We start from the raw sequence: 13,287 nt of genomic DNA on the forward strand, positions 1-13,287 counted from the left end.
TTCAAAGCTATGCTTGATTTCCAGTGGCACAATGTGAGTGTTGTTTATCACTTGTTGCATAGGTTTAGTTATCATGCTTGGCCAATCTTAATATCCTTTTCATCGAATGTTCTTCGAGATAGATGATAAGATCTTTTGAGTATGTTTATTTTGTGATCTAGTCGTTCTTGCTACAATAGTGGTTCTACGCATTTTACAATGAAAAACCATTAAGCCAGTAGACATGTGATCCACCCAAGTTCAGGGAAGAAATATTTAACGTAAACAACCCTGTTTTATTGCTTCTTAGGCAATAAGTACTTTTACTTCAACTGTATAGGTTGTTAGTGATGCTTTGTTTGGATTTACCTATCTAAGCAGTTCATAGATATGTGGAAGACTTCCATCTGTATCTCGGAACATAGAAATTAATTAATATTTAATTTCCCACGCAACAACTCATGGTCTCTAATCCATGTTGCCATTTCAAAACACGATGCGTATAGCTCGTTCTTGCAAATGGTTAACTCCAAATGGATCTTTCTTGATCCTTTGCCAGTGTTCATGCGTGTAGCATCAATATTTAGCATATCTTTATTTCCTTGAATCAAGAACTATTCCTATGTACCTTTTCAAGTACCATAAGTTTTTCTTGACCTCAATCTAGTTGATCTTTACTTAGATCAATAGAGATTGGTATATGTTCGTCATGCCTAAAGTCATACGATACATTTTTGGCGATCCTCATATTATATTATACATGATAAATTATTTTGCAGAATAATTCCCAATTGAATTTTATTCATGTAACTTTAGCTCATCTAGTTTCAGTAGATACTAAATCCAGCTAAATACCCATGACATATAATATAGGTTAAGAATCCCATCTAGACTCTTTGATGTTTAACTCAGTAAATGCTTATACATAGTTCAAACATTCATTATTTAGATTTATTCATATGGGTCGAATATCTCCTAAGGAGACTTTCGTGTTTGATTTAGTAAATGCCATTACTTAATCCAAAGCAATTTTCTAAGATCTTTGTAAATAGATCTTAATACCCAATATGTACTAAGTTTCGCCTTGGTCCATCATTGATGAATAATTTCAAATCTAAGTCATTAGCATTTGAATGTTATTTCACAATAGAGAGATATGTGTGTGATACACATATGACCAATTAAATTTTATGTACTCCCACTAAACTTCTTATATATATATATATATATATATCTATAAGAATCATGTACATTTTATGAAACTAAAATACTTATTAGTTTCACTAAAAATACAATTCCAATTCCCAATTGCTTGCTTAAATCTGTACTTAGATTTCATAAGCTAGATTTCCCTTTCAAGTATTTATTTGGATCCACAAATCCTATGACATGCCATGTACATAGTTTATTCCAACATTTGATTGAGGAATACGTTTTGTCATCCAATTGCCATATGTACCAATATGCAATCATTGCTTGATTTATATACTTGAGCATTACGATTTTGCATGAGGTTTCAACACAATCCACATCGTGAATTTGATTGTAACCTTTAGCAACTAATCTAGCTTTGTGAAGACACCATTCCATGTTTGATGGTTTTTATCCTTAAAACCAATTTGCAACCAATAAGTGTGAAACTTATTCTTGCAAATAAACAAAATTTCAATTTTGTCATCAAAACATTGATTCTGTTTTATGGCCTTTAACCAGTTAAAACGTTAAGTCTATATATGGCCTCTAACCATTTTAGGGAATCTGGGTTTCGTCATAGCTTTCTTACAAGTCACATACTCATTATTATTTTGATAATAGTTTGACTGCAAGTTGTAGGTTTCTTCACTATCTAATAGAAGATTCTCATAGTTTCAGTTACCTGAACTCCATGTTTCTTTACTATCTAATAGAATAATCTCATAGTTTCAGTGACTTGAACTTTATGCCTACTTGGGTATAGAATATCAACAGGCACTTTGAGAGTCCTTTGAATATTCTTTTCTCCTTGAAGCACTTTTTAAAGTCTTCTAAGAGATGTCTATTCTTTAAAGCCACTTCTAAAGTCCTTAAAGAATATGTATTCGGATTTTCTAAAGAACTTCAAAAAGCCTCCGGAATTTCCGTTTATGTTTGTTGTTTGCCTCGAATACTTTCGAGGTCTATTTTCTCCCACTTGTCATTTTGGAAACGAATCTCCAAAAGGATATTATTTCGAGCAAACAAACATTATGTTCTCAAAACTTCGTGGTAGAAACAATACCCTTGTGTCTCATTTGAATAAATCACAATGAAACATATATCTACACTTGGGCCTTAGTTTGTTGAATAACAAACACTAAGCTCCCACTGAGTTTATATATATATATATATATATATATATATATATATATATATATATATATATATATATATATATATGGAAAAAGTATTCTGAAATTATTTTTCAATAGCTTTGACGAATTTGGTTTAGTTTGGTGGTAGTTTGAGCATTTTGTTTTAGAAATTATAGGAAAAGTCTTTATGATTCATCATTGATCGAATCAAGTACTAATTGACTTCGCTCATTCCAACTTAGATATGCCATATCTTATGGAGCTAGATCGTGAAATTACAACACACAATCATCGATGATCATTTTTGGTCTCAAGTAATCATTAACATGATCTTACCCTAGATCTTTATGATTTCTTACCAAGTGGATTTTATACTTCTGAATCTTTGAACTAGCCAAACAGATTCAAACTTATATCACATTGAGTAAATAAACCTATATTCACTCAAATCCACGTGAAATAATAAAGTCATAAAATCTTCCTTTAGCTTTGAACTCTATTGTCTATGAGTTCTAACAATAGTTCATATCTTTTGTTACTTTCAACAAGTAAGACTTGCTTGTCTTGAATTGATCTAGAAATCAACCAACTTTCAAAAGTCCATCAAAATAGAGCTTTACAACGTTAACTTGTTGACATGGTCTAAGCAACAATGCCAAAGATTAGTGGAACTCAAATCAAGAGATTGATTTGAACCTAGTAAAGTTCTTATTGTTAAAGAGTTGTTTGTTTTAATCAAGCATATTGACTCAACCCGTAAATGACCATTTCATTCAAATAACAAACAAACATTGTTTTTGTCTTTCTTGAATGTGAGTCTTTCTGTGTTTGAAAACAGAAATTTAGGTATGCTGATTATGGAACATAATAGCCATTAAGTTCCTGCCTTTGAAAGGACTTCAAACAAACCAGATGACCCTACAACTAATGTAGCATTTCCATGCTTCATTTCCCACTTGTAGGTCATTAGTGTAGCCTAGCTTCCATTGTTTGAGTTATTACCGAAGTAAGAACCTCAAGCGGTATATGATACGTACCAAGGAAGTTTGATTTCTAGATTACTTTTTCTTTAAACATAAACTTATAGGTAGAAACGGAATCGTAAATTCCTTTCATTTGTTCCTTGTTTTCCTATTTCTTGTACCCTTTCTTATAGTCTTAAGAATTGAATTCTTCAGTGTTGACTTTTATACTTTGTTTAGACATGTCCAATGCCACTTTAACCCAAGTTCTTACCATTTTATTTATGTTGAATATTCTGTTTCAACTAGATGATCTTACCAGAAGCTTCTAAAGTTCTCTAAGCATCGATCTATTCGAATGTCTAGGGAATAGACCTATTCGAGAATTAAATGGATAAAAGATATTAGGTTGTTAACCATTGGTAAGGCTGAGCGTTTAAACTCAATGCTTTATGATCTCAAAACTACATTGTATTTTGAATTCACAAGCACCAATCGGTTTGCCATTCGACTTTGATACTCGAAAACAACCATAAAATTCGCTAAAAGAAACGTACATTTTAAATTGCTCACTTTCTCTCATTTCCATGAATCGTTCTTGGATTCACTACCAATCGAGGAATTTTACTGTTACCTTTCTAAAAGGATTTACTGCAGTGCAAGATATTTAATTATAAACAACAATTAAAACATACATTGAAGCATGCAAAGTCTAAATATTTATCATGAGTAATAACTTGAAAATTAAAGCAATCATGCAATTTAAACAAGTCATTGGCATTTTATTCGATTTTATTGTTCCGACAGGTGTGAATAAAATGATTCCAAGATCCTTAAATCATTGAAGAACTAATTAGGTAAGCAAAGCCTTTTCTAATAGTCTAGAAACTACTCTTGGTTGATAGGTACGTCTAAGAACTAATTAGGTAAACCTATCTCATTTGCCACGACATAAAAGGACTTCTTACTTATATCGTTGAGTTTCACCAAAACTAACATGTACTCACAATTATTTGTGTACCTTACCCCTTTAGGATCAATAAGTAACACCTCGCTATGGCGGAAAAATATTACTAAGATTGATGTAAAGGTTATCAAAGTAAGTGTTATTTTGGCATGGCACCTTTTAACTCAAGTTTTAAAGTTTGGAACTTAAGGCTCTTACTATGTTGGTTAGATTTTAAGTGAACTAAAATCATTAATCATGCAACATAATCAAGCCACAATCTCATGCATAATTAAGACATATTTAAAGCAATAAATAACTTAAAGCATGCATAAGATATAGATGTAATCTAGTATGGCCCGACTTCATCTTGAAGCTTCAACTTCAAACTCCGTCTTGAAAATGGATTGAAAAATCCGTCTTGAATTTCACCATGGGAGGCTCCATTTTCTTCAAATAGGATAAACTATAATTGAAACTAATTACAACTATTTGATGGTACGCAGACCATATTTAAATTAAAACTTTGGTGCATTAGACCAATTTTACATTTAAATTAATGGTACGCAGACCATATTTTCTATCCTATTTGGGCCATACTAGTCACTTTCCATAACCTGCAAAATAGTACATTTACAATATACCATTCACCCATTCATTTATCAATGAATGGCCCACATAGCTGGTTAGTAGAACATATTATGAATTACATAAATATTTGCAGCAATTAATCAAGGGCTCCAATAATCCACCAATTATTCAATCCTTATTAATTCTAATCAAGTTGTTTTAACCTTAAAGGAATGTAGACCTAATCAAGAGTTTATGACTAAAACGCTCCCACTTAAACCAATAAATTTACATGCTTTACTAATTTTAAACATAAAATTGTATTTCCTAGTCTAATCGGAAACATAAAAATTTAATTAAAATTTAAAGCTCATATAAATAACTATTTGCATCCTTTAATTTATTTTCAGTTTATTAATTTAATTAATTTAAATTTAATAAAGGTTTTAATTTTAGTAAAATAATTAGTATAAATAAAATTTATAATAACTAAATTATTAAAAATTAAATTCCGAGAAAAAATTAAATTACGAATTTTAAAATTAATTAAAATCGTTTTTCCAACTGAAAATCAAAATTAAATTCAAAGCGCATCAATCGGATCAAGACGAGGCCATGGGCTTGCGCCCATTCCCCGTCGAGTCCACGAGGCAACATCGCCCCACACGAGTGACCGCACAGCAAGGCACGAGCAGCAGCCACACGCAAACGCAGCAAGCCAAGCCACGCTTGCGCGCAGCATTGCCCGTTGGCTTCGTAGCGCAGCAGCTGCTTGGCGAGGAAGCGCTCGCTGTGCGCGAGCCATCGCTCGCTGGGCGAGCCATCGCTCGCTGGGCGAGGCAGCGCTCGCTGCTGCGAGGCATCCCCCGATGCCCGCGCGCGCGCCTGCCTTGCTCGCTTGCCTTGCTTCTTCGCTCATCCGCCCATGCCCATCGCAGCACTCGACGCAAGGCAGGGTTACTGCCTTGTGCTCGCGCGCCACTCGTCTTGCTCGCTGCATTCGTACCGCATGGGCGACGAGCTCCCTTGCTCGTCATCGCATTCCCGCACTATACAACACCCCTTAAGGGTAGCACGTAGCGTCCATTGCTTTGTGCGTGCAAGATTCATGAGCGGATTATATAAAAATCAAAATTTTTAATTTAAATTTATAGACAAATTAATAAATCATATTAATTTCATAAATTTAGGGCGAAAATTGAGAATTTATTATTCAAATTAATTTTCGATTATCATGGATTCAAATCTAGGTCATAAAATTTAAAAATTACCAAATTTAACAAATTTTATGGTGGTTTTTAATCATGGATACCTAATTAAATTGTCAATTAATTATGAAAAACAAATCAAATTCTAAATTATTCGAATTTCAACAAATTAATTACAATTACAAATTAGGTTGTATAATTAATAAGCTTAGGCATTTAAATTTGTTAAAACATATACAGTAGGTCAATCAAAAATTCAAGATTTATAAACAAGAATGGCAAATATGTAATTTAACATCTTAAAAATTACAAATTTTGCCTTCGAAAAACTAAAACCTCCGAAAGGTCATAGTTAGGCTTCGAATTTGGGAATTCTAGGTTCGGCATGAAATCTCTGATATTAGTCAAAATTTTAAAACTCCATTTACATGCGAAATTCACTATAAAATTATACGATTCCGACCATTATTGACTAAACTGCCGAAAATTCTGCGAACATATAATTAAATAATCGCACGAATTTCCAATTAATTACAAAAAACAAAATTAATCACTCCTTTAATTCATTGCAAATTTATAAAATTTAACCTTGTTGACTATAATTTATTATAGAATTAATTAGAGGCTCGTGATACCACTGTTAGGTTATGATACATATAAAGCATATATATTTCATGCGGAAAAACCATAAAGCCAGGAATCCAAATTAATTGCCACATAACAATTAGCATCATTTAGGATGCATACATTTGTAGCGTGCCCTCCCTAGCTGCTCCAGAACCGAGCAAGAACAAGTTTAGGACTCCAAGTGTAGTCCCTCCATAGATAGTACACAGCACGTTCGAATCCGCCTTAGATTTAATTAATTAGAATTCAACCTAAGGTTTTAAGTTATTCGAATATATTTTGTGGCAAATTAATAACTTTAATTTTATCCTTAAAACTATATATGAATACTTGAATTGATTGATTAGAAATTGTGAATGCCATCACCTATTTATAGGGTAGGATTATCGGAACTAGAAACCTACTAGGATTCTATTAATCTAATCCTATTAGAATTATATATCAATTAAAACTATTAAGTTAATGTTTAATTAAACAACTAACTCTAGTAGTTTTAGGAAATTAATCTTTAATCTAATCCTAATCGCTTAAGGATTCGATGCATGCACAACCTCAACGCACACACGCACGCACAGCCAACGAGGGGCGTTGGGCGCGCGCGCACGAAGAGGGCTCGGCCCAGCAACTACTCGTAGCCCACGAAGGGCGCACCCTCTGCTAGCCTCGCTGGGCCTGGCCTTGCGCTTTGCTTGGCTAGGCCTTGCGGTGCTGGCGGGCTGCCTTGCTGCCTTGCGCGCATGGGCTTTGCTAGGCGCAGGCCTGGCTTCATGCTGGGCCTTGCGTCTAGCAAGCTCGTCCGATGTTTATTTCGTACGACGCGCTTCTGATTAATTTTCCGATTCCGGAATTCATTTCCGATTTGAACAATATTTAATATTTCCGATTCCGGAATTATTTTCCGTTTCGAACAAATATTTAATATTTCCGAATCCGGAATTATTTTCCGATTCCGATAATATTTCCGATTCCGACAATATTTCCGTTTCCGGCAATATTTCCGATTCCGGCAATATTTCCATTTCCGATAATATTTTCCGATACGTACCATGTTTCCGTTTCCGGCAACATCTACGACTTGGATAATATTTAAATTTCCGATACGATCCATATTTCCGTTTCCGGCAATATCATCGTTTCCGGAGTATTCATAATTTGCCTTTTGACGATTTCAGCTCCCACTGGAACCGAGATCCGTCGATTCCGAATATCCATAAATGGAGTATTTAATTCACTTAAAATACTTGATCCATTCACCTACTATTTGTGTGACCCTACGGGTTCAGTCAAGAGTAAGCTATGGATTAATATTATTAATTCGACTTGAACTGAAGCGGCCTTTAGCTAGGCATACAGTTCACTTGATCTTACTGAATTATTAACTTGCATAATTAATTAATACTGAACCGCATTTATTAGACTTATTGAATGCATACTTGGACCAAGGGCATTATTTCCTTCACTATAAACAACAAATTAGGTATACCCCCACTACTTTTCTTACCATTGGCCATATGATCCTGAAATGTTCAATTTGTAAATCTCAGTAAAAAAAATTGTTTTTAGTTTGTTAATTTGTTCATTACCATCGGATACAACATCATGAATTGTTCAATTTATTAACACAATTTCTGTTTTTATTTTGTTAATTTATGCATGAATTCGGGAGAAAAACATATCTTCGCGACATCAAGAGAAACGTTGGGAGGAAATTTTGGGTGAACTCGTTTCTTTTATGTACTCTTTAAAGAAATTTTGATTTTCCATATAAATAATAGAGATTTTGATATTTGTAAGTAATTTGTACTCCGTAATTTTATTTTTATTTTTGTCTTCTTTGACTTATTTTATTGTCCCGGGAAAGAAATTGAGATATTATATGACTGATTTCCACAATTTTTGACTTTCAATTCTCACTGTTTTTATGTTTTGTGGAGAAACAATTTAATTCTTGTTGACTTTTTACCGTTACATTGCCTGATTTTATGAATGATAATTACTTGGGATCCTAATTTGAAAGATTGAAGCAAATCATCAGTTTTTTAAATTAGTAAAGAATCACAATTTAATTTCATGCATGATTTATGCATGTCTGAATTATATGGTTTTCCTAATTTGTTATTACAATAAGTTTTTTAAATTAATAAATAATCAGCTTTTTTTAATTGAATTGAATTGAATTGTGAAGGCGTGGGGATTTTATCGTCTATTCCTAGGGGGACACCAAAAGTGAGATTACGTTATTGCCCCTCCCCTCTTCCCTTATGTAATAGAGATTTTAATATAATTACTAAAATGCCACAATGATTGTCAATCAATTGACCAGCCTCTTCTCCTATACTCCATGATCCATCCATTGCTTTTTTTTTTTTTTAATAAACATCCATCCATTGCTTAAACCATCTGAAATCCGCTAAACAATAGCAGGAAATTAAAGCAGAAATTACAAATATGGCAGAAATTGAATCCGTTGATCAAAATCAGAAGAATGATAAAGATGAAGATGTGCTCAAATTCATGGATTCCATCAATTCTTACATCCTCTTACTCGATTCTCTCTCCTCCACACTTCGTCAGGTTTTTTTTTCTTCAAATCCCCCCTCCCCTTTCTCCTAAACCCTAATTTATTTACGAAGTAATTATCTGCAATCTTGAAGTTCCAATGTTGTATTCATATCTTCTTTCAGTTGATCGAATTTCGATCATTTTTATTTTCTACTGTGATTAAAACTTCAGACTGCTGTAAATCTTGCTTGTTGAATGTTGATCAATTTAAATGATTAGCAGATTAGGGTTAGTAAATTGACTTCCCTGTTTGAGACTAAATAGTTAACATTACTGAAAATGCAAACTTGTTAGTTTGTTGGCTTGGTATTGTAGCAGTGCCAATCTATTGTTTCTTTTATATGTTTTGTGGTGATTGATAAATGTGTACATTTTAGTTAGTTGAAGATGTCACCTTTTCGGGGTTTTCGGGTGGTAGCTTGTGGGATGATGTGCAAATTAGCTGTAAATTGGTTGTGATGTCACACTATGAATCTATGATGAATTGGTGACTATTCGCTACGAGTTCCTATACAGCTTGTGAGGAACTTGAATGATGTGTAAATTTGGTGTCAATTACTCAATTGGTTGTAATGTTTTGCTATGATAAATTGCTGACTGTTTACGGCGAGTTCCTATTGTGTTGATGTATTCAAATAATGTTTGTACTTAGGACAGCCCCTTAAAAAGGGGGTAAAGTAGGAGCAACAACAGAGCAAGGAAGTGTTGTCATATGCTTTTATTTTCTTAATCCAGTCATGAATTGTTATCTTATATTGTGTTACTTTTTTGTAACATTAATGCTTTCTCGAACATGTTGGTTTCAGGGATGGTTTGATTTTTCTAGTGCTCGCTATTCCATGGGAACCTCACGCGTCAATAGTGTGTTATTAGATCTTAAAGAGCATTCAGCTGCTACCCATTTGGAAGTAGCCAAAGGTGATGGTGAGTGTTTGAAATTTGAATACCTTGACTTGAATTTTATGTTGTCGGGAAGGAATATAGGGATAGAATCATAGAAAAGAGGAGTTGGGGATGCAATATACTTGCATTTTATTGTTTTCGAATGGTAGTCTGAAAGGAGTTTTACTTATAAAGTGAAATTGAGGGTTCGAGTACAGAACAGCATGCTAGTTACACAGACTGAAGCTTAGCATTTCTCATGGATACAGCTTGCTTAACAGTTCTATTCAAGATAGTCTTTTTACTTGCTATGTTGAATCATTGCAGAACCACATTTCACTCTTTGCAAGTGGGTATCCGATGATGCTACAGATCCGAAGAAAATGAAAGACACATCTCAATCAACTGGTAATAAAACTAGGTTTCATTTTATGAATTTGTGATGTTTCTTGAGAATTCAGTTGTGTGTTATGTCGTGTAAACTGTTAAATAAGGTGACCCAGGACAAGCTATAATCACATAATGGTTAGCTGGATCCTCATTTCTTTATATTCGATATCAATTTTTGCCTTTTTATAAAATCATTTCGTATCTTTCAGATGTTTATGTCTTGCCATCTTGTGTCCTTTCTGGTTTGGTCTAGCTGTCCAGAGATCTACTGACCGTCTCCTTGTTGTTTGTCTGAAGAAGTTGAGGAGGATAGCTCGCCAAGTGGATCCTTAATTAGTGTTGACAATCAAGTAAGTTACTGTAGACTGCTCACATAAACACGTGCGCGCACATTATATTTGTTATTTCAAGTAACTTCTTCATTATTTTTACAACTTAGCAGGGAGTAAATATCATCAAGGAATAGGTGTTTACTGTTATGACTGACCTGATTAAAAAAACCCAGAATGAGGTTCTGAAAGGGTTTTCATTTGTGTAGGGTAAGAAAGTTTAATGTTTGACCATAAGGGGGGTGAGGTCCTGGGTTGCTACCCCTGATATGAACCCCGGGGTACTTGCTGATGCACTTACAACTTTTTTCTAATTTGAAGATTTTAATCCTCGTATTGCTTTCTGTTAACTTTGCCTTTTTCTTATTTCTCCAGAAAAATGACACTCACCATAACTTCTGTTGTTTATAGAGTCATAGACCTTTTTTCAAGGGGAAAATGAGTTGGTTCATTAATGTAAGGACAAAAAGTGCTCATAAGTACATAAAGAGAGAGATCTGAAGGACAGTGATTCTCCCATATATGTTCAACTCCAAAAAGAACTAGCCTTGCAAGGTGATGGGCTATTAGGCTATAGCATTGTCATCCCTTCAATAACATGTGACCAACAAATAAAACTAAAGAAAGTGCTAAACGACAAGATATCACCTAAAACTGAATCAAGATCAGAAAAATAAATGGCAACTTCGACAAACAGGAAATCAGTAGTTGGCAATCGGACTCTAAAATCACCTCCTTGAACCCATATCTATGCACAAGCTTATTGAAATGTGACTCTAGAGTTACATTGATGAAACAATACGGTGAACCAAATGGCCTTCTGTATATAGTGATTTATCAAAATCCTTTTACCCAGGTACGAAAGGAAAGATCAAAGTCACTTGCTGTTTTCGGCGCATTTGTTTCTCCCAAGTTGGGAGCTGCTCAACTTTCATTTGAGACAGGTTTGAGTGTTACCGTCTTTTTTCTTTAGAATTTTACTCATCATGGGTTCTCTGAACTTTTAGCATCTATGATATTTTTTGTATTTCAGTATTTTTCTTTCTCAATGTGACATTATCTTATTTTTCTGATATACAGCCTTGGAAAAACTGGTAGAGATAGCAAACGTACGGGCATCAATGCTACATGCTTTTGAGCAAGTACAAGAACACATAGATGGCGTTGAGGATTAGTGAAAGTCCTCTGGTTTGAACGATGTTTTCATATGATTGGTCATTTTCAGTAGTGTTTTATGATCTTGTACATCTTATTCCATTTACATAAGTTCTAGCCTTCTATAAACAGCCATTTTTCTTGACAGTTATCTTACAATTTTTGTGGATGTTCAAAGTCTCATGACTCTCAACTTATGAAATTAGCAAAACTTAAGCAAAGAATGTTCATCAGGGAACTTTTTACCTTTGGAATTAGTAATTTCTTAGCTCATGAGTCATGACCAAACTATATGTTTGACTTCATTTTCAAATCCTGACTTTTTTTAGAACCATTTCCAGGCGTTCAAGTCCTCAGCTCCTCATAATATTTTGCTGCCTCTGCCAATGAATTCCTGTTGTTTATTTGGAAAAACTCAGATTATTTTGCTGCCTCTTTTCTTTTTTTTCTGCTTATTTAATCACCTATGACTTATGTTGGTTTGAGCTTAGAAAGAAATCAATGCCTTAAATTAAGGCCGTCATTGATTTGTGTGAACCCTTTACTTCTGTTAGCCCGTTACGACGTGCATGCATGATTTATTCTTCCTGAATTCTTGGTTGTTAAGTAGTGAGTCCAGGAAAAAAATCATTTACAGGAGCCCATTTCAATAACTTGGTGGGTATCATCTGTTAAAATTTGTTAGTTTTAGTGACTTTTAGCAACATAAGGCATTGAGGGAAATCTCTGAAAATTGGTGTTTCATTGATCCAAGTCTTCTGATTGTTGGGCTGCCTCCTAATAAAATCTGTATTTTCTTTTCTAGGTTTGTTCACTCTTGGAGGAACTGCTAGATTCGTGACAGTTTAATGCGTCATGTTACCATCAAAAGGTTCAGATTGACTCAAGCATCACGCACAGCTCGGAAGGGTGAGTGATGTTGAGTTGAATCAGTTTCCGTCACTGTGTGGGACTGGTTTGTGGTGTTGTCACCTTGTTACCAAAAAGATCATAACTGTTGTTTCTCTCATAATATGATTGCCAGCAACATTAGTGACCATTTTCAGAGTTTGTAGCCATGTCTTGTTTACCATTAGTGCAGAATAATTAATTCCTTCGATACTAAATAAATAGGCTAGGCCATGTCTTGTTTACAAGAAACCTTGCTATTTCCACAACGATTATTTTTACCAAATGTAATATTTGTGTAGATTTTATGAAGTTTAAATTTTAACTTTCTTAATGGCTACTCCCTCCGTCCCGGAATACTTGACCTGTTTTCCTTATCGGGCCGTCCCTTAATACTTGACCTGTTTCTAAAAATGGAAATATTCTAACAATATTATATTATTTCTCACTCCACCCCTA

General features: G+C 34.1%; 1 protein-coding gene across 4 annotated transcripts; it reads left to right on the top strand.

Moving 5' to 3' along the window:
* The first annotated feature begins 8,944 nt into the window (after positions 1-8,944).
* Positions 8,945-13,168, top strand: LOC110798088 (uncharacterized). Of its 4 annotated transcripts, none has more exons than XM_022003227.2 (7): positions 8,947-9,196; positions 9,991-10,108; positions 10,394-10,474; positions 10,754-10,806; positions 11,642-11,729; positions 11,866-11,999; positions 12,746-13,168. In XM_022003227.2, exons 1-6 carry the CDS (start codon positions 9,071-9,073, stop codon positions 11,958-11,960), a joined length of 561 nt encoding a protein of 186 aa, XP_021858919.1. In that variant the 5' UTR covers positions 8,947-9,070; the 3' UTR covers positions 11,961-11,999; positions 12,746-13,168. The 4 variants fall into 4 exon arrangements, with proteins under 4 accessions (XP_021858921.1, XP_021858919.1, XP_021858918.1 ...); XM_022003226.2 differs by having other exon boundaries at positions 8,948-9,196; positions 11,866-11,973; XM_022003229.2 differs by having other exon boundaries at positions 8,945-9,196; positions 10,757-10,806; positions 11,866-13,168.
* Positions 13,169-13,287: the final 119 nt, after the last annotated feature.

This window comes from Spinacia oleracea, chromosome 5 (assembly GCF_020520425.1).
Source record: "Spinacia oleracea cultivar Varoflay chromosome 5, BTI_SOV_V1, whole genome shotgun sequence".
NCBI classification, from domain to species: domain Eukaryota; kingdom Viridiplantae; phylum Streptophyta; class Magnoliopsida; order Caryophyllales; family Amaranthaceae; genus Spinacia; species Spinacia oleracea.

Bases quoted from the DNA above. Each gene is read 5' to 3' on its own strand.
- LOC110798088 (XM_022003227.2), top strand. From the start codon at position 9,071: ATGGCAGAAATTGAATCCGTTGATCAAAATCAGAAGAATGATAAAGAT. The intron at 9,197-9,990 runs GTTTTTTTTTCT...TGTTGGTTTCAG, and splicing joins TCTCCTCCACACTTCGTCAG to GGATGGTTTGATTTTTCTAG. The intron at 10,109-10,393 runs GTGAGTGTTTGA...GAATCATTGCAG, and splicing joins GGAAGTAGCCAAAGGTGATG to AACCACATTTCACTCTTTGC.